This window comes from Zingiber officinale, chromosome 7A (assembly GCF_018446385.1).
Source record: "Zingiber officinale cultivar Zhangliang chromosome 7A, Zo_v1.1, whole genome shotgun sequence".
In the NCBI taxonomy this organism is placed as follows: domain Eukaryota; kingdom Viridiplantae; phylum Streptophyta; class Magnoliopsida; order Zingiberales; family Zingiberaceae; genus Zingiber; species Zingiber officinale.
In genome coordinates, this window is record NC_055998.1 from 2491945 (window position 1) to 2514418 (window position 22474).

General features: G+C 37.7%; 3 protein-coding genes and 1 long non-coding RNA gene across 4 annotated transcripts; all 4 read left to right on the forward strand.

Annotated features, from left to right (window-relative positions):
- The first annotated feature begins 93 nt into the window (after window positions 1-93).
- LOC122000751 (pectate lyase-like) lies at window positions 94-2268 on the forward strand. The gene is made up of 5 exons (XM_042555200.1): window positions 94-695; window positions 776-1430; window positions 1518-1621; window positions 1722-1860; window positions 1932-2268. Exons 1-5 carry the CDS (start codon window positions 502-504, stop codon window positions 2151-2153), a joined length of 1314 nt encoding a protein of 437 aa, XP_042411134.1. The 5' UTR covers window positions 94-501; the 3' UTR covers window positions 2154-2268.
- A 218-nt stretch (window positions 2269-2486) lies between these two features.
- Window positions 2487-5971, forward strand: LOC122000752 (UDP-galactose/UDP-glucose transporter 3-like). Its single transcript, XM_042555201.1, has 7 exons — window positions 2487-2716; window positions 2870-2967; window positions 3066-3196; window positions 4592-4622; window positions 4728-4831; window positions 5239-5360; window positions 5475-5971. The coding sequence occupies exons 1-7, from the start codon at window positions 2607-2609 to the stop codon at window positions 5881-5883; spliced, it is 1005 nt and encodes a 334-aa protein (XP_042411135.1). The 5' UTR covers window positions 2487-2606; the 3' UTR covers window positions 5884-5971.
- A 509-nt stretch (window positions 5972-6480) lies between these two features.
- LOC121999845 lies at window positions 6481-8339 on the forward strand. The gene is made up of 3 exons (XR_006116813.1): window positions 6481-6985; window positions 7646-7831; window positions 7941-8339. It is a non-coding gene; the product is annotated as an uncharacterized LOC121999845 (long non-coding RNA).
- Window positions 8340-15645: 7306 nt separating this feature from the next.
- LOC122000754 (single-stranded DNA-binding protein WHY1, chloroplastic-like) lies at window positions 15646-20752 on the forward strand. Its single transcript, XM_042555203.1, has 7 exons — window positions 15646-15983; window positions 16072-16166; window positions 16257-16349; window positions 18874-18968; window positions 19638-19711; window positions 20187-20275; window positions 20383-20752. Exons 1-7 carry the CDS (start codon window positions 15731-15733, stop codon window positions 20494-20496), a joined length of 813 nt encoding a protein of 270 aa, XP_042411137.1. The 5' UTR covers window positions 15646-15730; the 3' UTR covers window positions 20497-20752.
- Window positions 20753-22474: the final 1722 nt, after the last annotated feature.

A 22474-nucleotide genomic window follows, 5' to 3' on the forward strand; every position in this document is an offset into this window, starting at 1 on the left:
TTGTGTGGTCTCTTTTAATAGTCACGTGAAATTTATGTTTAATCATAAATTTGTTAACAGATTTTTTTACACGGAAAAGAAAGTGGCTTTTAGATACAAATTGAAATTTGTGCTGGGCTAAAACTACGATAACTGTGCTGACAGTGGATTAATTCTGACCTTATAGTGCATCATACGTAGGAATTATAAAAGTTCATATAAACATTCTAATAGTTTGTTGTAGTGGCGCCATAACTAATCTTCTCAAATAATGCCTTTAACGTATCTTTATACACCCTCCAACAACTCTATTGTTCTCATCTCGCCAACGAACACTTTAATTTAAACACCCTCTACCCTCGTATAAAAATAAACACATCGTCCACCCTCTCAATCGGTCAGCCCAACAAGCCTCATCCACAGTTGAGCTCGAAGCATCAGCCACAGAGTTCCACAGCGATTGGAAGCACAGAAAACAAAGAGTTGATTAACTTGGTAGATCTCAAGTAGTGTATATACAAAATGGAGCTTTGTCTTAAATTCTTATCCTTCTCTCTGCTTTGCCTCGCCTCTGCTACTCTGCCCTACGGCCACATCGCCTTCTTCGACGACTTCTGGCAGAATCGCGCGGCTGAGGCTCGCAACAACACGTTGAATGCCTACGTCTCCGATCCGGAGACCGTCGTCAACAGCTTCAATGTGGCCGCAGCCAATTTGTGAGCAACTGCAAATTATTAATTAAGTTAAACAGTGGCTCAACAAGTAATCAAATTGCTTTATTTGTTAAAACATGCAGACCGATTAGTAACAGAACAGGGAGAAGCCTCCAGGGCCAAGGCAAGAGAGGTGGCCGGTGCTTCGCGACGAATCCCATCGACCGGTGCTGGCGGTGCCGCGCGGATTGGGCGAGCGACCGCAAACGTCTGGCGCAGTGCTCCAAGGGGTTCGGCCACGCCGCCTCGGGCGGCGTCCTCGGGCGGATGTTCGTGGTGACCGACCCCTCCGACGACGACCTCATGGACCCCCGCCCCGGCACGCTCCGGTACGGCGTCACCCGCTCCGCGCCGCTGTGGATCGTCTTCGCCCGCGACATGGTCATCCGCCTGCAGCAGGAGCTGATGATCAACAGCTACAAGACGATCGACGGGCGGGGCGCCGACGTGCACATCGCCTACGGCGCGGGGCTCACCATCCAGTTCGTTCAGCACGTGATCGTCCACAATTTGCACATCCACGACATCAAACCCGGCTCCGGCGGCAACATCCGCGACTCCGAGCACCACTGGGGCATCCGCACCCTCAGCGACGGCGACGGCATCAACATCTTCGGCGCCTCCAACATCTGGATCGACCACATCTCCATGTTCAACTGCGCCGACGGTCTCATCGACGCCATCGAGGCCTCCACCGCCATCACCATCTCCAACTGCCATCTTACCCGCCACAACGACGTGATCCGCATTGAACTCGATACAGTTAGAAGAAGAATCCAAATCAATTTTGCCAATAAATAACCAATTTCCGCGTCGAAATTTCAGGTGATCTTGTTGGGTGCCAGCGACTCGAATTCAGCGGATGCTAAGATGCAGGTGACGATCGCGTACAACCACTTTGGGCACGGCCTCGTGCAGAGGATGCCCAGGCGAGGAATTAGCTGACATCCTTCGATCTTTCAGAGATTTAGTTTTGTTCGAACTATCGATCAATTAACGCTAAATATTCAATTAACTAATTAATTGCAGGTGCCGATGGGGATTCATCCACGTGGTCAACAACGACTACACGCATTGGCTGATGTACGCCGTCGGCGGCAGCATGCACCCCACCATCATCTGCCAAGGCAACCGATTTCTCGGCCCGCCAAATCAAGCCGCCAAAGAAGTGATTAATTAATTAATTAATTAATTAATCACTCACCTAATTCTTATTTACTCGATTAATTGATTTGGCAGGTGACGCACAGGGAGTCCGCGGCTGAATCCGAGTGGAAGAACTGGAACTGGCGGTCGGAGGACGACCTGTACATGAACGGAGCCTTCTTCGTGCAGTCGGGCCTCGATACGGCCGGTGGCTTTTCCGGGCACCAACTCATCAAGGCGAAGCCGGGGACGGCGGTCGGACGCCTCACTCGCTTCGCCGGCGTTCTCGACTGCCGCCCTAATCGCCCCTGCTGATCCACGTCACGGCCCGCATCGACGCAGTGCATGTGATTACGATGGAGGAAGAGCGCCAATGTGGAGAGTGGATCGATCGATAAATGGATTAATTTAATTGCCAGTAATTTTATTAGTTGCGATTTTTACTATTCTTTTATTCACAATTTTTAAAATTAAGATCGAATTTAATGTGCATGTCGAATTTTATATCACACGCAAAAACGGTTATGCCCAATAAAAAACCAGGAGCCACGTCTCTTCGACCAATGAAGTCTCACGCTTCCTGTTCTAGCCAATGATATACATCCACGTGGAATATCTGACGTTGCTCCCCTCCTCCTTCGTCCCGGGTTATGAGTATGCCGGTCTCCACCAACGCAATGGGATCTGCCTCTCTCTCGAGCTCGATCTCGAACCTTCCTTTCCTCGTCTATTGTAATCGTGCTCACGGAGGTGATCCTCCGCCGGGAGATGGAATTCCACGGTGCCGCTGCTGGCTTTGAGCGCATCTTCTTGCTCGCCTTCTGCGTTTCCGGCATCTGGTCCGCCTACATCTACCAGGGCGTCCTACAAGAAACTGTGTGAGTACTGATCCTTCATCCTGGTTCCCCTTCCGTTTCTGCTCCATATTTTCCATACATCCCAAATTGATCCTTCATCTGTCGAACGGACATTTGGATCTGCTGTTAGGGTTTTGACAGACGAGTCTTTGTTCCTATTTTCCTATGTCTCAGATCGACCAAGCTGTTTGGGCCGGACGGGAAGCGGTTCGAGCACCTCTCCTTTTTAAACTTAGCGCAGAACGTGGTTTGCCTCGTGTGGTCGTTTATCAGTATGTTCATTGCTGATTTTTGTGTGTGTTTTGTTAATTTGGAGTGACGTGAAATTGTTTATTTGTTCATTTTGTTTCGGGTATGATTAATTGGACAGTGATCAAATTGTTGTCGAAAAGTTCGTCTGGAGGAGCTCCATTACGGAGCTACTGGAGCCCGAGCATCACTAATACCATCGGTCCAGCTATGGGAATTGAAGCTTTGAAGTATATTAGTTATCCTGCGCAAGTAAGTTTAGATTGTCCAATTCTTGCTGTTTTCCTCTGTTTGACAGCTTCTAATTCATATAGTTATTATCATGTCTCTTGGTTTGGGGAATTATAGTCTAATTAGTTAAACTATAATTTAGCAATTATAAGTTAGTATCTTAGCAGTGATAACTCGTGTGTAATACACAGGAAAAAAAGTGTAGCCTTTTTCAACAAATTGTATACTAGACAGAGGTGTTCTTTACTTCTTTATGATACTTTAAAAATGTTAATAAGTCAATTTAGCGGTGCTTGATGAATTGTGATCCCTGGCTTTCCTATCGTTCCACGCCCTAGTCTATATAGAGAAATAGGAGTTAGTAGATATCTAATAAGGTAGATTCCTGGCTGCTCCAATCTATTCATTGTTTGGAAAACTAACAGTGATGTTTATAGTCATGGGTTGAATTTTTGAATTGAACAAAATATCAAGGAAGACCCTTTAACAACAAATTACACATTGATTTTTAACATGCTTGTAAGATTAAATGAAAGATGAACATTTATGTGTCTGACAATAAAGACAAGATCTACATCATTGCAGGCCTTAAATCCTTTAAACTTAGAGACAAAGAAAATAAATAAAATGAAAATGCTCTTAAAGCAAGGGTGTAAGAAAATGAGTAACATAAGGCATTATTTTTTCACATTGGATCCATGAATGAGTGAAAACTCAAAGTCCAGTGAGACCTTAGAACCCTCCAAGAGAAAGTTTACAATGTAGGTGAAAAAACCATCTTCACAAGGAGCATATGATAATATTTATAAATAAGTAATGAAGATTTTTTCCTTTTATTTTAAAAAAATTCTAATGTGTGAATCAAGGAGATAGTTAAAGCTATATCTTGACTTCTTGGATAAATTTAAGGATAATTGCTAAGCTTGCTTTAAATTACTGGAAAAAAGTTAAGAGGAAATATATAAAATGAAATGAGGTAATCAAGAAGTGCCTAATGTGGACACACTGAGTTCATAATATTGGTGCCAAATTAAGCTTCTTTGGTTTGAGTTGATTGTTGCCACCCCATGCCTCAGGTAGGAGTGTAGGGTTGGATGATCTTATTCAGGCTTGTACGTTGTGTAGGGTTGGAGTTGCGAGTCAGTTGAACTTGAGGTTTGTTGGCATTGTCGGTGGGGTCAGGGCTCAACTCATATTAGCCCCTCATAATTGACATGGTCTACTCATTTGCTTAATTGTGTAATGTGACATAAAATCACCTCATTTTTTTTAAAATTCACTTCTCTAGTATATTTTGTTCCCTTGTTGGTATCATGAATGGATCATGTATTAGATTTCTGAAATTATTTTACTGGCTTTACTATTTAATGCCACTTGATTATAGACTGCTAAGAGTATTGAGTTTGTTTATAACAGGTGTTGGCAAAGTCTACAAAGATGATTCCTGGTGAGTAGAGTGCTTACTTAACCTTTTAGATAATTACCAATTTTTCCTAATTAAGGATGTTCTCAAAATGATAACTGAACAAGTAACTATGCTTTCATGTCATAGTTATGCTGGTGGGAGCCCTTGTTTATGGGATCAAATATACCATTCCAGAATACATTTGCACTTTCCTTGTTGCTGGAGGGGTATCTTCATTTGCACTTTTGAAGGTTAGACAAATTCTCTTAAATCTCTTCAGCAATGATTTTTATTTTATTTTATTTTCTCCATACTTGGGGATTAATCCCTCACGTTGGGGATACACATTTGAGTGCCTAATCACAATGGATAATAAGTAGTGGATATATCGAAGAATTTTCATACATCAGAAATGATTTGTTTATGAATTCACACCTCTTTCTTTCTGATGACGGATTGCTCATGAGTGGTGGTGCAAGATATTTTGTCTTCAATGTTCTAGGCTTTTCTGAGCATGTTCTGAGCTACCACCAACATTAGAAACTGTGATGTAGATTCACATACCTGCATTTGGATTCTTGAACTGTTCATACACTTCAATTGCCAAATGTATTCACAATAGCTTTGCCACTGAAATGCTTGATTCAATTGATTACAGACTAGCTCAAAAACCATAAAGAAGCTTGCTCACCCAAATGCCCCACTTGGCTATGGGCTTTGCTTCTTGAATTTAGCATTTGACGGTTTCACAAATGCCACTCAGGATTCTATAAAAGCAAGGTACTTACTATTTCTTGATGTTATGCAGCAAAATAACTAGTAGTGCATCCAAAATGTCTTAGCTTTTTGTATGCAAAGTTCACCATAACTTACAACTACATCGATTTTTTTTAGGTTCCCAAAGACATCTGCTTGGGAGATCATGCTTGGAATGAACTTCTGGGGAACCATTTACAATGTTATTTACATGTTTGGCTGGCCTAATGGAAGTGGTTATGAGGCAGTGAGGTTCTGCCAGGAGCACCCGGAGGCAGCTTGGGACATCCTTATGTTTTGTCTCTGTGGCGCAGTGGGACAAAACTTCATCTTCTTGACCATAAGTCAATTTGGCTCCCTTGCCAACACAACCATCACCACCACCCGGAAGTTTGTTAGCATTGTTGTATCGTCATTGATAAGTGGCAACCCCTTGTCACCCAAGCAGTGGACCAGTGTGGCAATGGTCTTCTCAGGACTTTCTATCCAGATATTCCTCAAGTGGAAGAAGCTCCAGAGAAGAAAGGAGGACAAGAAGGCTGCGTGAAGACATTTTTCATTCCTTTTCCAGGAATCCTGGTGCCTTTTATTGTCTTTCTTATTGGCACTAAAGATGGGGAGAGCTTTATGGAATTTAGATAGATTCAGACTGGGTGAGCAATCCAATGTACTAATTATATTTATACCTTGCTTCTAATTGCAATATAGGCAGGATTTGTCATTTGTCGGGCAGTCTCGGATAACAAAATGTATCTTATAAATTTCATATATATTTTTTTTTTCAAAAACAGATAAGCTACTTAGGATATATACCATGTTTAATAACTCTAGAAATTTAACATTGTCGCTAACATTCATTAGTTAACCTCTATATTGGTCCAATTGTTCATATATTCGTGTAAAGTAAGTTTGTTAAACATGTATATACATTTTAGAAATGCGAGTCATGTTACGCTGCATGGCAGGGGTGCAGCGTAACAAATGCCTTAAAAATATGAGAAATGATATGCTACCAGAATATGGAGCACGAAATGCTCAAGTAATGCAGTGTAACAAATGCCTTAAAAATATGAGAAATGATATGCTACCAAAATATGGAGCACGAAATGCTCAAGGAATGACTCAACATTTCCTACATGGGGGAAAAATATAAAAAAAAAGAAATGAAATGAACATTGAAACTTTTGCCATAAAATCCCCGCGGCTTCTCCTTCTTCTCCACCCGCGATGCGACTTCTCCTTTCTCCTCCACCCACATCCGTGGCTCGGCTTCTCCCTTCTCCTCCACCCACAGTCGCGGCTTCTCCTCCTCCTCCACTAGCGAAGCTTCTCCACCAGCAAAGCTTCTCCAAGCCCTAAAGGTCCTCCACGCCGCGAAGCTCCTTCACCAGCGAAGCTCCTCCTCTAGCGAAGCTTCTCCAAGCCCTAAAGCTCCTCCAGGTCGTGAAGCTCCTTCACCAGTGAAGCTCCTCCACCAGCGTAAGTGATGGCAAGCCCTAAAGCTCCTCCACACCCTAACCTCATATTTCCCCCGGACCTAAAACTCCTCCACCAGCAAAACTCCTCCACGATAATTCTGTCGAAGCTCCTCCATGCCCAAACGCCACACTAACTTGGTCGATATGGAGAGGATCTCGTTCGGAGGGAAGGTAAGGGTTATTTTCTTCCTTGTAGTTCCTTTGGAGGATTTTTATTGGTTGATTAATTGGAGGAATATGTTTCTAGTGCTTATTTCTGCACGGAAATGCTACTCTTTGATCGTCTCTGTTGGATTTAGGAGTCGTTTGGGGAATTTGAGATTCTTTGTTTGTTTGATTGATTGACTTCAGATTTTAGAAGGATTTTAAGCTACGTGAGTAAATATGCATCCCTTTTGCCATATATGATGTTATGGGTGAAGTATTGTTGTATATTATATAGCTGCAAACAATTTGGTAATTAGGCGATCTTTCTAGTTTGTATTCATTTTCTCTTCTTTTCTTTTTTGTCGGTTGCTGACATTTCTTCTTATATTGTTGCATTTTTTCCTATTATATGTTTTGGTCATGATTGATGAGTTGTTCTTCTATAGGACTATTTCTTTTATGCTAGGCACTTGTATAAAAGGAAACTATGTTCCTATTTCTTTTATGCTAGGCATAAGTAGGAAAGATTAACCAACCAATACCTATTTTAATTGAGACCAATCATTGTTAACACAACACTGGAAGTCTGGTTTAGAAATTTAGAGATGTGAATTATTTGTGAGAAATGATTAGAGTATGTATCTAGTTAACTGAGGACAACTATTGATATGAAAAAAATTACAGGACAAAGGAACAAATATCCATGGTAGCCAGCTCTTCATCAGCAACATCTTTGATTCGAAGATGCATGAATGATGAACAAGGTGAAACTTCCAATATATTATGTTATTGTAGGTTAAAAGCTACCCTCTGACATCTTGGAATGAAACCAACCCAAGAAGGCGATTTTTTTCATGTCCAAAATTTAGAGTAAGTTTTATTCATATAAAATTATTTCAAAATCAAATTTATTTATATGTTGAGATCTCTTATATGTTATTTAACTATTGGGTTTTCATTAAGTTTATTCGATATTCAGGATAAGGGATGTGACTTCTTCTTATGAAATGATCCAGAATTGTCAGAGAGAACTAAGACAATTATTAATTATTTGAAGATGGATAACAAAAAATTACAGATGGAAATTAGTCAATTGAAGAAATCTAATAGTTATGAGGGTGCAATTGATTGCAATGATCTCCTGGAGGATGTGAACAACTCTGTTACTATAAAGTTGAGTGATGAAATATGTTCACTGAATTGAAAGTTGCTATCATTGTAGTTGTATTTATTTGGATTGTGATGATTTTGAGGTGGTTGATGTATTTTACTATAAGCAAATAACTTTAGATGTAATGAAAGATGTTTCTAGGTTTTTAATGTACCTTATCAGTGTTTTATGGTTTAATGTACCTTCTCAGTTATTCTTGGTTGTTCACTCACATCCTTTCATGTCCCATGAGTTTATTCCTAGCAGCTCTCAAAATGTAATGGAGAAATTGAATTTGCAAAGTTCTCATGATGAATTACATTTGATATATGAATTGAGTGTATTTAATTTACATTAGTGATCAAACGATAGAAGTTGCCTTGAGTGCATTTAATTGTGATCAGATGATAGAAGTTGCCTTGAGTGCATTTAAATGTGATAAGATGATAGAAATCGCCTTGAGTGCATTTAACAAGGACAACTCTTATGTTTATCACTTTGTTTCTCGATATTATTTATTTTTATGCATCTATAGTTATGGAGATTTATAAGAAGGAAGATCTGTAAATTCTAAATTCTAAGGTCATTTCCATTAAAGCTGAGAAGTGTACTTATTAGTGGCTAACCAAAGTGATGAATTCTCCTCTCTCTAATTTGTTTCCTCTCAGACAACAACCAAAGCGATGATTTCTTGCTTCTCATAATGATGTCGTTTCTTTGCATCTTAAAATAGTTCTTAGAATATGCCACAAGGGGAAGGAGTTGCAGACCCTTAAAGTTAATAGTTTTGCAAGAAAAATTGGAGCTTTTGATTAAATTCATGTTTTCCTTGAAATTAGAATGTCACTAATCTTGATCGAACAACACAGTGCTCAAGCAATAGTAACTTCACAATATTGACTAGCATGTTTGAATTTCAAACACACTGATATATAATATAGTTATGTAGAACAAAACACCGGTATGTAAAACCAGAACAAGCAAGACTAGATTAATAATCTCAAAAGGAGCAAAGTGTTTGAAGTTTAGTAACAAGACAACACATTCCAGTAACACACAAAATTTAGAAGTTCAATTGCATTACAATCTTCTATTACATTCCAGTAGCAGCATTTTAACTCTTGCCTTCATGGAATACTTCATCTCTATTCATAATATGGTGGTTTGGAAGTATGACGATCATTTCTCACCTGATCTTGGATCATCATTAATATTAAAATTCATCTATTCACTTTTGCCTTCCTGGAACAAATAGAGAATCATGAGCATCTACCACAAGACAAGGATTGTGAAAAATTCTCTTTCAAAATTTGTATATTTCTCGATAAGAGAAGATACCTTGAACAAATCAGCATGCATTTATAACAAATCAGTAGACTTCTCAAAAGACCTGTTCTCTCTATTGTCTGCACATATGTCCACACACTTGACCATTTTCTTTCCAAACCAAATGTTACATAGAAAACACAGAATTTTGATACAAAGAGTGAGGCTACATGATAGTTACCGATAATAGAAGAGCTAGATGATGGTAATATGTCAAACATTAGAAAGTTTATAGTGAAAGAAGCAATAATGGTACCTGAACAATATCAATAGGAACCAACAGTTCTTTATCCAACTTGAACAATCTCTAACTCTCTGTAAGAATAGAATCGCCACTTATATTTAATAAAAAAATTAGAAATACAATAAATGAAGAATCTCCAATCAAACTTGGAAATTTGTCAATTTGTTCAATGTTTGATAACTCATCTTGCTTTCTATCAATTGTGGAACCTTGTAGACAGATGTACTTATGCAAATTATTAATAAAACATAACACCAAAGTAACAAATGACACTAAATATACAAACCATTTTTTTTCTAAGACTTTGTCTTTGCCCTTTTCACAATTTGCTCAATTTTGGATTATTTTCTTTTTATCGGTGGACGTCCACGAGACCTTACTTTCAGTGGATTGTGAAACTTATTGCTCTCATTTCTTGATTCCTCATGTATTATGTTGCTATCCCGATCACCATCCAATGAATCACCAATTGGTATCCATAAACTTTTTTTTGTTTCTTTTAATATCCCTATTAAAACAAAGCACCTCTCATCATTTTTTGACCCAAGTTGTCCCACTTCCTATAACAATAGTTGAATATTATTATATCTTTGTCTTTCCTCTGTATACTGACAAGAATCATCATAAATATTGGTGATTTCTTGATATCCACGTTTAATGTCTTTGCGTTATCATTCCAAAATATAATTTTTTGAAACTGTAGTGACTTTTCTTTTTACTAGAACATACATCAAATGTCTACACACAATTCCACGAAACTCAAAGAGACAATACAAACACTTCATCTGACATTATAACTCACTATATTGTACCCAAAAGGAAATCTCTTTTGGAGTTGTTCCATCTTTTCCATATACAATTTCCATCACCTCAAAAAAATATATTGACCCTTCTTCCTTCACAAATGAAGTATTACAAAACATCAAACCTAGTTCATTTTGAAACAACTTAAATATCTTGTTAGTGTAAACACTTTGAAATTGATTTTCAATGGGATTGCCACTGATGACTAGAATTATTGAATTGAAAGATGCAAAATCAGAATTATCTTCCTTTTCAATCTTGCTTTTCAAAGCATTGTCATATTGTTCAACAAACTGCTTCAAAGTTGTTTTCGAATGAACATAATCATCAAAAAATGCATTCATACTCTCACTTCTTTGACTTGTCGACATCCCTGTCCAAAATTTATCTTTCACATACACATACATTCACTTATGACAAATTTCATATAAAGAATTCAACCAATCATTTTTCTCTAAGTTAAATTCTTTGATAATTTTTTTTTCAGTTGCTATCACATTCTGTAGATGTCAAAGAATTATAAACAATATTCTTCAAGTTTCTCTTTATTAACTTTTAGTTAGCATGACTACTAAACTTGGCTGGAAGTTTTTTCATAATATGCCAAAGACATAAACGATGATGAGAGTTTAGAAATACCTCAAGAATTGTAATTTTCATGGCTTTGCATTGATCTGCAATAATAGCTCGTGGAGCTCTTCCTCTCATGCATGTCAACCATGATTTAAATAACCAAATGAAAGTTTTTGAATCTTCTTTAGATATCAAACCACAGTCAAGTAATATGGATTCACCATGATGATTTACTCTAACAAATGGAGCAAATGACATATCATAACTATTAGTAAAGATATGTGGTATCAAATGTAACAACATTAGAAAAAGAATCACATGCAGCCTACATCTTGCATCAGCCCAAAATAAATTTCTTATGCGAGAATCTTCATCTACATGAATTACATAAAAGAAATTTGAATTTCTACTTTACATATGACAAAAGTAATTACTCAAGGCTTTTGCATCACCATTCCCAAGCCTTAATGTCTTTGCTTCAGCCACATAATTTCTACACTTTCTCTCATCAAACGGTAAATTTTCATAATCACCAGCTTCAACAACAAATGATAGAAAACTCTTACTCAAAATTATTCCCGCTTGATCATTCAACTCTAATTTCCTCTTAGTTTGGGAATCTAACACTTTATTACGTCTAAAATGTCTTGACTTCCTTGGACTTAATGCATAATTGTGTTCTAGTTGAATACTAGTAATGACACATAATTCATCATTCTGAACTGTAATATTAATCTTTTCTTTACAATCCGTTTTACTACAAGCTCTAGGATAAAAGGAATTTTTCACTCTAGGAGCAGTCTTACCATTTTTAGAGCATCCGAATGAAAAATACTTTATCTGACCATCATCTCCTTTTTTGGAACCCAACTTTGAAATACAAAAACCAAGACCTTGGGCATATGATTTGTAAAAAGCACAAACTTCTTCTTTAGATGAAAAATACATCCCAACTTGTGGAGTATCAAGTGTATTTGAGCTTAACGAATCACCCAACACTTGCACATCACCCTCAATTAATAGTTCTTGCTGTATAATAATTTAACAACCTAAATTCAAACAAAATAGTTATTGGCAAATATAAATAAATAATAACACAAAGAAATGTTCAAGAACATCATTAGAAAAAAAACTGAAATGAGAATATAACAAGGAACATACATAAATAAATAATTCAATATGTTTATGTTGGAGCAATCTGGGTATCCTAGGTTTTGATGTTTGGGCAAAGGTTTAAGTTAGGATTATTGTTATAATTTGATATGCATTGTGAGTGTGCAGGATACAGGTACAACAAGGAAAGTCCAAGTGTGATCTTGGCAAAGGAGGAAAGTCTAAGGATGAGTCTTGGCGGTGTAAGTCCAAGCATGTAGTCTTGGCAACGTAAGCCCAAGTGTGACTTGACAATGAATGAAGTCTCAGAGGCGCGATCTCTTGGCAAAGGAAGACCCGACAACAATGACAAGGCCGATGGAAGCTCCAGAAGGCAAGACGTGAAGGATGGGGAGGCATTCGAGGGACGCAAGGCTGATAGAGGAGGCTAGAAGGCGAAGTCTAGGTTGGTTGGGCGACGATGAGTGTTGAGCGAATGTATTCGGGGGTCAAATCCAAGACTCTAGGGTTTTACTGTAGAAGTACTATAGCAGTCGACTGCATGTTTTAGCAGTCGACTGGTACAGTCGACCGCATAGTCGACTGGGTGCGAACAGAATGATTCTGTTCATTCGGTCAGTGTGGAGCAGTCGGCTGCATGTTTTGGCAGTCGACTGGTATCGAGCTGTTGGGATGTAACGGTCGAATTTCCACAGAGGGCAGTTGACTACTAGTTTTGACAGTCGACTGGTAGGCGGAGTTTTCTAACTTGTGACCTATATAACCAAGCATTAGAAGCTTGGTTAAGGTTGACGAAATAGAGGTGGTTAACCCCTATTAGTAGTTTACCTGTGCCCTTGCGTCTGAAGTGTTCTTGTGAGAGTTGTGGCGATGTTTCTCCACCCACAAGGAGTTACGTGAGCTAGCCGGAGTTTGTCGGGGAGTCACCCACCGATGGATCGGGATCGTCCACCTTACGGACAGCCGTGGAGTAGGAGCCCTAATCTCTGAACCACGTTACATAAACGTGTTAGAGGTTTGATTGTCTTGGATATTGCTTCTAGGTTTAGCTTTCTATTTGTTAGATTTGTTTTGTATTTTCGTTGTGCACTAACAAGCGTAGAAGCGACGATTGGGTGAGACGCTATTCACCCCCCTCTAGCGGACGTCAAGATCCCAACAGTTTCTTTTGCTGTTATGAATACACATAACTTACAAAATAGCAAGGAACAAATAGCACTCATTGTTGATGCTAGAATTGTGAAGAAACAACAAAGCATCAATCAAGGTACCCCTTTAAGTAGGATAATCAATCATGAAATTTAAGTAAAATACAGGAGAAGATACAGTGAGTGAATCCACTTCCTATACATTGGGAATTCTTTGCATAGGAAGAAATCTTAAAGGTGCTTAACAGATTCTGCTATGTCTATCCATCCATGTTGGTCCATCAAAAATAGACAAGAAAGTTCATGAATTGTTCAATCATCACCATAATATTTAACTAAAATACAAGAGTAGATACAGTGAGTTACTAGAATGGAAAGGGTAGGAGGAAGAATGAGATACTGTCAGGAGTAGCTTCGTTGGTGGATGTTGGGTGGTGGAGCTTCGCTGGCGGAGGACCTTCGCTGTCAGGAGTAGCTTGGAGCTTCGTTGGTGGAGGAGCTTCGCTGCCAGGAGTAGCTTCACTGGTGGAAGAGCTTTGCTGATGGAGGAGCTTTAGGGCTTAGGCCGTGGAGGACGAGCTTCGCGGCTTTGTTGGGGTGGCGTCTTAGGGTTCAGTTGGCCGTCACCGTGGGTGGAGGAGGGAGAAGCGGCGAAGGTGGATGAGAAGGGAGAGGCAGCGATTTTAGGTTAGTTTCGTGGCCAATTCCTGTGGCCGTGGGTGGAGGAGAAGGAGAAGCCGCAAGCCCGCGACCCACGCTTCGCAGCTTTGCTGGGGTGGCGTCTTAGGGTTTGGTTGGCCGTCGCCATGGGTGGAGGAGGAGGGAGAAGCGGCGAGGGTGGAGGAGAAGGGAGAGGCAACAATTTTAGGTTAGTTTCATGGCTGATTCTTGCGACCGTGGGTGGAGGAGAAGGGAGAAGCCGAGCCACGTCGCCGATGTGGGTGGAGGAGAAGGGAGAAGTCACGTTGCGGGTGGAGGAGAAGAATAAGCCGTGGGGATTCTAGGGCAAAAGCTTCGTTATTCATATCATTTCTCTTTTTTTTATTTTCTTTTTTTTTTCCACGTAGGAAATGCTGAGTCATTCGTTGAGCATTTTGTGCCCATATTCTTGTAGCATATCCTTTCTCTAAAAGTATAGCTATCCTGACTTTAGTTGATATCTATTTTTTAATTTTCTTTGAATATCATAGGAAGTTTTTGAATTTGATCACTTATTAATCTCATTTTGAATAGAGTTGTCTAATATTTTTGGGCATATGAACATAAAAAGATTGATCAAAGTAAAAAGGACATCCTGAATTAAGTGAAACATTGTATTATCAAAGTTTGTAAAAAATAATAATAATAAATAAATGGGCGTCCCTTCCTAAAAATATCCATAGTTTCAGTACTATTGTATAAGCTACCAAGTATCTTTTACCAGGTGTAAAAACTATCAGATAATTTTTATAACATGCATAACCTAATAGGTAATTGCTACCAGTGGCTGAGCCACGTTAACGACTACTTGGGCTATAGCCCGGGTAGGCAACGACGGTTGTAAAAAAATTTATGAGGGAAGAAAGAAAAAAAAAACATGAGAAAGGGGCAGCTAGCCTGGGGCAACAATGTCAGCATTGGCGGATAGCTTGGGCAATGATGTTGGCTTCGACGGCTAGTTTGGGATGATGATATTGGCGTCGTCGCTTGTCGCCCATAGCCCCTGATCACCTGGGTTGTCTTCGTCATTGACTGTTAGCCCATGCTAGCTTTAACATGTTTGATCATGATTAAATTATATTCATTTGAAATAAAATGAGTGTTATGAAGTTTACACATTTATTTTGCTCGTTGAAATATTGTTTACAATGCTATTACTCAGAGAGAAGTAAAATCAAAATAATATAAAATCAAAGTCGTAGAAGTTATATGATAACTTTTATACGATCGATCATGATCAAATAATATTCATTTTAAATATGATGAGTGTCATGTAATCTCTCCATCATTTATTTTACTGGTTGAAATTTTATTTAATCAGATTATAATCCAAGAAGTAAAATAAAAATGTAAAAAAACATTTTTACATTTATCGTAAAAGTTACTTGAAGGAGTATTTTAGAGCGTTCATATTAAATAGAAAGCCCATTTAACTTTAATTGAAAATGATGATTTTGTAAATGATAAATGCCCTTTTGAATTTTGTAAAATTGAATACAATTGTTTTTTTTAAATGTTTATTAGACTGACAGAAATCCAAGTCAAACCGATTTGAACCGTTTTTTGTTTGGACAAAACAAAAACGGGCACCCGAAACCCGGGTTTGCGAACACTAGATCAAGCGAGCGTAACAACTAACAACAGCATCTTGTTCACAGGGGGCCGACTGAAACGGCCGCAGCTCCACTCTTGGCCGACGCGCGTTCAAAGCGATGCATTCCCCATCTTCTTCTCGCGCTATCCATAATTATTGCGCTTCCCCTTCTCCCTTCCGCTCCTCGTCTGCTTCCCTCGTAAGCAGTTCACTCTGCGCTCCTCCCAGAACCCTAGCCCTTAACTATCGACGGAAATATCTATCCGTTCGTGGCCGCCGCTCCGATTTCTCAGACCAGCGCCGCCAAACCGGTCGCCCTCCTTCGCCGCCGCCTGAGGAACCTACCTCTTTCTCCCGGCAGCCTCCTGGAGGTGCCCATCGGCTCCTCGCTTCGGGTTGCTAACTTTGTCGCCATTGTAAAAAACTTAATCTTTTTTGTTTCGGCTTTCCTCTTTTCAGCGCTGAATTCGAAGGTCTTCGTCGGTTATTCCATTTACAAAGGGAAGGCGGCACTCACCGTGGAACCGCGAGCGCCTGAATTCGCTCCTCTTGACGTGAGTTTCTTAGTTTGTAGTCAGAGCTCGTCAAATTTTGGTTTCGGTATTTTGTAGTGAGATTGTTAATTTGAAGGTATATTGTTGCAGTCAGGGGCTTATAAGGTCTCTAAGGAAGGATTTATGCTCCTCCAATTTGCTCCTGCTGTGGGAAATCGGCAATACGATTGGAGCAGAAAGCAAGTATGCAAATTTTCCACCTTTTTTCTTCTCCGTGTAGGATTATAATGTCATCACATAAGATAATTGCATTCTTCGCCTTTTGTCACAGGTTTCTAGTTTCGTTCTCATAAATGCTAGTTTATATGATTTAGTTTGTCAAAATGATGCGTCTGTGATCCTCACCTTGGGAGCCAAAAACTATCCAAATATAGGGGCCAAAAACTTATGCTCGTGAAAAAATTGCAAACCATGATTTATACATTTTCTTCATTCCATATGGGATAAGAGAAATTAAGTAAACAAAAGGTGAACAATATGTTGGAATAAATTTGGGAAAAAACCTTGAAAATACCCTTTTTATTCAGAAAGCCCTCATGAAGGCCTCTATGGAAGGATGCCCCATAAAATCCCATTCCAATTTGACCCTTTTACTCTTTAAAATTTGCCACTTGCAGCCAGATAGTTGCCTTTGTAGGCTTTGAAACTCTTGAATCTTCTTCAGAGCTGGTATTGCTTCCTTTTAGTTGCCATCTAACATTACATATTTAAACGAACAACATCTCTTTCCTTTGACAGTAGCACCACTCCTTTTAGTTGTCCCTTTTCATTGCCCTTCCAAATTGAGTCATTGTGTTGATTCAATTAAAGTGAAATTAAGCAAACAGGAAGGCCAAATTAGAGCAGAAATTCAAAATCATGATAGCCAAGCATACCATAGACAAGGTATCCTCCAGCCAATTCAAGTCAGAAAGAGCAAGAACTCAGAGTGCAGACTGGCTTAGTTTAATTTCTGCCCCAATACTTGGATAAATAATGGATATATATATTTGTTAATCATAATAAGGTAAAAAAGAAAAAGTGTAGGGTCTGTGATGAAAGCTAGGAGAGCCATGATACACACTACGAAACTTAGTTGTTTGGGTGAAGAAGAACCCTGTGACAATGGCCCTTTTTCAAAAGCCTTTAGTAATTCTACAAGAATACTCATTCCATCCCTTCACAAGTGAGAAATTCTCCGGCTCCAAGATGAATGATGATTTAAGTTCCATCCACTATCCCATCTAGGGATACCTGAGCCATAGAACTCTAGGAGACTCTCGAGTAAAGGCTCAAGTGATAGGCTCTAGGGGTGAGTAAAAGTTCGGTTAAACCGAACAAACAGACCGAACCGACTTAATTTGAAAATTCCGTTCGGCTATTTCATTTTTTTTAAAAAAAAAAAATCGGTTTATTCAGTCGAGTTTCGGTTTTAAAGATCCTTATTTAGTTAAACCGAAATAAAAAAAATCGGATCAGTAAATCTCTTATGTTAACAAAAAATCAATTTCGGTTTCGGTTAAATTCCCCATGATTCCATCATTGTTAAAAAAGTTCGGTTAATTCAGTTTTCGACTGAATTTGGTTCGGTTTTAACCGAATACTCAGCCCTAATAGGCTCTAAATTAAGGGAGAGGGAGAGTCAAGAGTCCTTAAGGATGGCTTGATTGACAAAAAGGGAAGTGTTCATGCTTTCATTATATGCACCATTGCACCTAGAACGGAAACTGAGTTCATTCCTTAAGACTATTCACAATTTAAAGGGGATGGAAAGAAGCTCACGTTCAGGACAATGCCATTAAACTAGGGAATTGGAGCAACTAACACTAACACATTGGGATAATAACTTTAGAAGAGTCATGAGTTGCTCGAGCTCTAGTGGAGAGAGAGTCCTGAGAAATAAGGAGTTGCACTTGAGTTAATTGCTTGCATCCAAATAGTCTCGCTAGGTTGACCTATGGTGGTGTGTTAGAGCTATTTATTTATTTTTTGAATAGAAAGCAAAAGTGGCCCTTTACTATGTTAAAGTTTGAACCTTTGACCTAGTGAGATCCCAAATATTACCCTATCAACTTGGCATCTTAATACATATAAAGGACTATATGTATATAACATATTTTTATGTGGAGCTGGCCCTTGTTAGGAAATGTTTTATACACAGGGGCGGGCATGTAAGTACTATGATTCATGCTATTCTAAGTTTTGGCCACCAACTTTTGGCAGCTACTAATGGTGAATTCCATTGAGGCCAAATAGCTGATGAGATTCCTGCCAATGACCAGAATCTAGCAATGGGGTAAGGATATTTTCACAAGGCAAATTTGCAAAGGGCCTTTTATAGAGTATAGTGCAAAATGGAGACCTTTACAATAAATCTTTTTAACTACAAAGGAGCCTTATTAGGACTTTTGCCCATAAAGGTTGTAGGTTAGTAGGGTTTCAGAGAAAAAAAAAATTGTCCCCTTTTGATACTAATTTAGCCTTTGGTGAAGTTTAGTTGAATGGTCCGGGAGATGTGATCCTTCACCATTGAGTTAATTTATGAAATTGAGTATAAATGCAACAAACAACATGCTTAATTAATACAACTTATTGGCTCTTTAATTCCAATATTGTTTCTGTTCCTTCTGCTGGCTGGTACTCTCTATCGGCATCTATGTTTGCTTTCTTGTGGTATTTTATGCAAACATATGTGAACTATGATCACTTTTTTGGTTAATTGGTGCAGGTGTTTTCTTTATCCATACCTGAAATTGGTCATCTAATGAGTCTCGGAGCAAAGGATTCTTGTGAATTTTTTCATGATCCATTCAAGGGAAGAAAGTAATAATCCAGAATCTTGATAAGAAATTTGTTGTCTGTAACCAAATCATCAGTGTAGTTTACTTGAATAGGGATGGGATAACAGTTCTAAAATCCTTGTTTTTTTATGTCTAGCTACTTCTTGTTAGGTCTTTGATTTTTGTCAACATGCAGCTTTATTAGATCAACAAGAGCAGCCATAAGCGTTGAGATACTTTGAATCACTGTAAAGGCAGTTGGAATGTGTGTTACAAAGTCAGACTTTGTATGATTAGAGAAGCATTCAAAATGCATTCACAATTAGAAGGTTGATTGTGATCGTCCATCATGTGAAATTGTGAATACATAGAAATTTTACGTTAAGATGATATTGTTTTCCTATCCAAGTTCATGAATGAGTGCCAAGACAGGTATCCTGGCATTAGATTCATTCTCAATCTCCATTGTTACTGGTAGAAGTAACCTTAGACAATGCTTAAAATTGATAAAACAAGGTTTCTTGGCTTGAATAATTATGTTAGTTTACATATCTTCATATAATCATATTCATGTATTTCACGTTTCCATTAATTGGCTTCCTGATATTGTTTTATGTCCAGGTTAACATCATAATTCATGAGAATCTACAAGACTACAAGTGTAACTCAGTTAGTGTCTTTACTGAAGTGTAACCGTTATTTTCTATTGCAGTGAGGAAGGCAAGATAAGAAAGGTTTTAAAGGTTGAACCTCTTCCAGATGGCACCGGATATTTCTTTAATCTCAGTAATTTCCTCACATTTTTAATGTAAATAATACTTTTGCCATATGATGCAACCTGCCAGGCCCCATGAGTTTCTTTTCACATTTTGGTGTTTCTAATCCTTTATTCATACCAAAAATGTCCATCCAGATATTTTAAATCCTAGATGCAGTCAATTTTTGCTATACAAGCTTACAGCCCATAATTGTTCTTTGGTTTTGTGCCCTTGACACCTCAAACTAGTAACTAGTCTTTTGTGTACTCAAACATCCATAAAGTTTTCATAAATCGGTTTTGCTAGTTTTAGTAAAAAAAAAAAATTGCCCTGGTTCTTGCCATTTATTTGGATTGTTTCTTAATTTTTGATAGTTCTGTTATGGTTAATCCTACTGAAAGATTCCCCATTTGCTCATATTGTTTCTTTCCCTTTCTGCTGTTCTGGTGATACTCATTGGTATTTATGGTATGGTAAATTTCTCTGTATTTTCTCTGTTGTAGGTGTTCAAAATCGCCTGTTGAATATGGATGATAGCATATACATACCAATCAGCAAACCAGAATTCACCATTCTTAACTCTGCTTTAAATGTATGACATCTCTCCTCTCTTTGTATTGCTCCAGTATGTTATTTTCTGACTTTCATCAATCCTGAATATATCTCAAAAATGAATTTTATGTTTTGTTAATGGTGCAGTTTATCGTTCCATATCTTCTGGGTTGGCATTCCTTTGCTAATGCTATAAAACCGGAGAATTCCTTCCGTTTAAACAATGCGAGATTCGGAGCTGATTTTGAATGGGGTAGATGAGGACAAATCTCAAAAGAGAAAAGCTCTGAGTTTGTGGATGCGAATTCTGGGAATTTGCCATGCCGTTGCTGTTTTTCTCTTATAGTTTTTCATTCTTTTTGTAAGTGTATTTTGCTGTTTGAACCAAGTTTGTAGCTTAGATCACTATGGATTTGGTTCTGTAGCAAGAGATGCTCATCGTTTTTTTGTTAAATCTAAAGCTGTGTTTTGTATCACGCAAATTGATGAAAACTCAGGTGTATTCGGGGGTTATTTATCAGCTTGTTTCATGTGACTAAGAAAAGGAGTGCATTTTTTGTTTTAAAGAAAAAACGAACACTTCTGTAAATTGTTGTCATTTTAACGGGCACTGTTTTGTTAGGTAATCTTTTGAAATCCGATTAACCTCGGAGGTGAATGATTCGGCCTACGAATTATCCATCGGATAAATTTGAAAAGTACAAGTGGATCTTGATAGGCATGTCACTGGTGGTTTGAACTCTGTGAGTATTACTACGTAGGAATCACTAAAAAAAAAAAAAACTAATAGATTAGGGATAAAATTTTAGGACAAATAATTTTTGTCCTAAACATAAAATAATTTTTTTTGCGACAAATAAAATTTTGTTGATGATTTTGCAACGAAAATCAGATTTGCAAATTCTACGATAAATTAATAATTCGTTGCATATTAAAAATTTGTTGTAGAAATTTAATATTTTAATAAACGTAAATCTAGCATGAATCATGGATTCGTTCCTAAATCTGGGACGAATCTGAGATTCGTCCCCAAATTTGACACAAATCATGAATTCATCCCCAAATCTGAGACGAATCCAAGATTCGTCCCAGATTAAAAAAAAAAAAAAAAAATCAATCAGAAGCCCTAAATATGAGCCTAAAAATCTTAGAATTTTATGAAATAAGTTTTTATGGGTTCATAATTTTCTCTTGATCATAAAATATCATCATCCAGAAATTTAACCTAATATATTGAGTGTGGTAATTTTTTAACATGAATATGGATCTCTAGGTCTATATTTAAGGCTTTCGATTGATTTTTCTTTTCTTTTTTGTATTTTTTGAAATCTGGGATGAATCTTGGATTCGTCCCAGATTGGGGGGCGAATCCAAAATTCGTCTTAGATTTCAAAAAAAATAAATTGTCATTTTGCTAGTTTTAGTAAAAATCTTGGATTCATCCTAGATTTCAAAAAATATAAAAGAAAAGAAAGAAAAAATCAATCGAAAATTCTAAATATGGGCCTAGAGATTTCAGAATTTTATAAAACAAATTTCTATGAGTTCATAATTTTCTCTGAAACATAAATATGTCATCATCCATAATTTTAACCTAATATATTGACTGTGATGATTTTTTAATACGAATATGACATAATTCATGTTAAAAAATCACCACACTTATATTATTAAGTTAAAATTATGGATAATGACATATTTATGATCAGGAGGAAATTAAGAACCCATAGAAACTTATTTCATAAAATTCCAAGATCTCTAGATCCATACTTTAAGTTTTAGACACATATTCAAACATGCATTGAACGTTAACATACTTAATTAATAGTAAACTATATATGTTTCAGTAAATATGGATTCAGGGATCTCAGAATTTTATAAAATAAATTTATGTGGGTTCATAATTTTCTCTTGATCGTAAATATATTCTCATCCATATTTTTAACCTAATATATTGAGTAAGGTGATTTTTAAAATGAATTAGGTCATATTCATGTTAAAAAATCACCACAGTCAATATATTATATTACAATTATGGATGAGGACATATTTATGATCAGGAAAAAATTATGAGCCAATAGAAATTTGTTTTATAAAATTCCGAGATCCCTAGGTCCATATTTAGGATTTCCGATTGATTTTTCTTTTCTTTTTATATTTTTTGAAATTTGGGATGAATCTTGAATTCGTCCTAGATTTGGGGACAAATCTTGGATTATTCTAGGACCCAAAATTAGGG

Coding starts and splice junctions, on each gene's coding strand:
- LOC122000751 (XM_042555200.1), top strand. CDS start 502: ATGGAGCTTTGTCTTAAATTCTTATCCTTCTCTCTGCTTTGCCTCGCC. Junction 1,622..1,721: donor CTCGTGCAGAGGATGCCCAG/GCGAGGAATTAG, acceptor AATTAATTGCAG/GTGCCGATGGGGATTCATCC. Junction 1,861..1,931: donor CAAATCAAGCCGCCAAAGAA/GTGATTAATTAA, acceptor TTGATTTGGCAG/GTGACGCACAGGGAGTCCGC.
- LOC122000752 (XM_042555201.1), top strand. CDS start 2,607: ATGGAATTCCACGGTGCCGCTGCTGGCTTTGAGCGCATCTTCTTGCTC. Junction 4,832..5,238: donor CTTCATTTGCACTTTTGAAG/GTTAGACAAATT, acceptor AATTGATTACAG/ACTAGCTCAAAAACCATAAA. Junction 5,361..5,474: donor CAGGATTCTATAAAAGCAAG/GTACTTACTATT, acceptor GATTTTTTTTAG/GTTCCCAAAGACATCTGCTT.
- LOC122000754 (XM_042555203.1), top strand. CDS start 15,731: ATGCATTCCCCATCTTCTTCTCGCGCTATCCATAATTATTGCGCTTCC. Junction 18,969..19,637: donor GATCCATTCAAGGGAAGAAA/GTAATAATCCAG, acceptor TTTCTATTGCAG/TGAGGAAGGCAAGATAAGAA. Junction 20,276..20,382: donor TTCTTAACTCTGCTTTAAAT/GTATGACATCTC, acceptor TTAATGGTGCAG/TTTATCGTTCCATATCTTCT.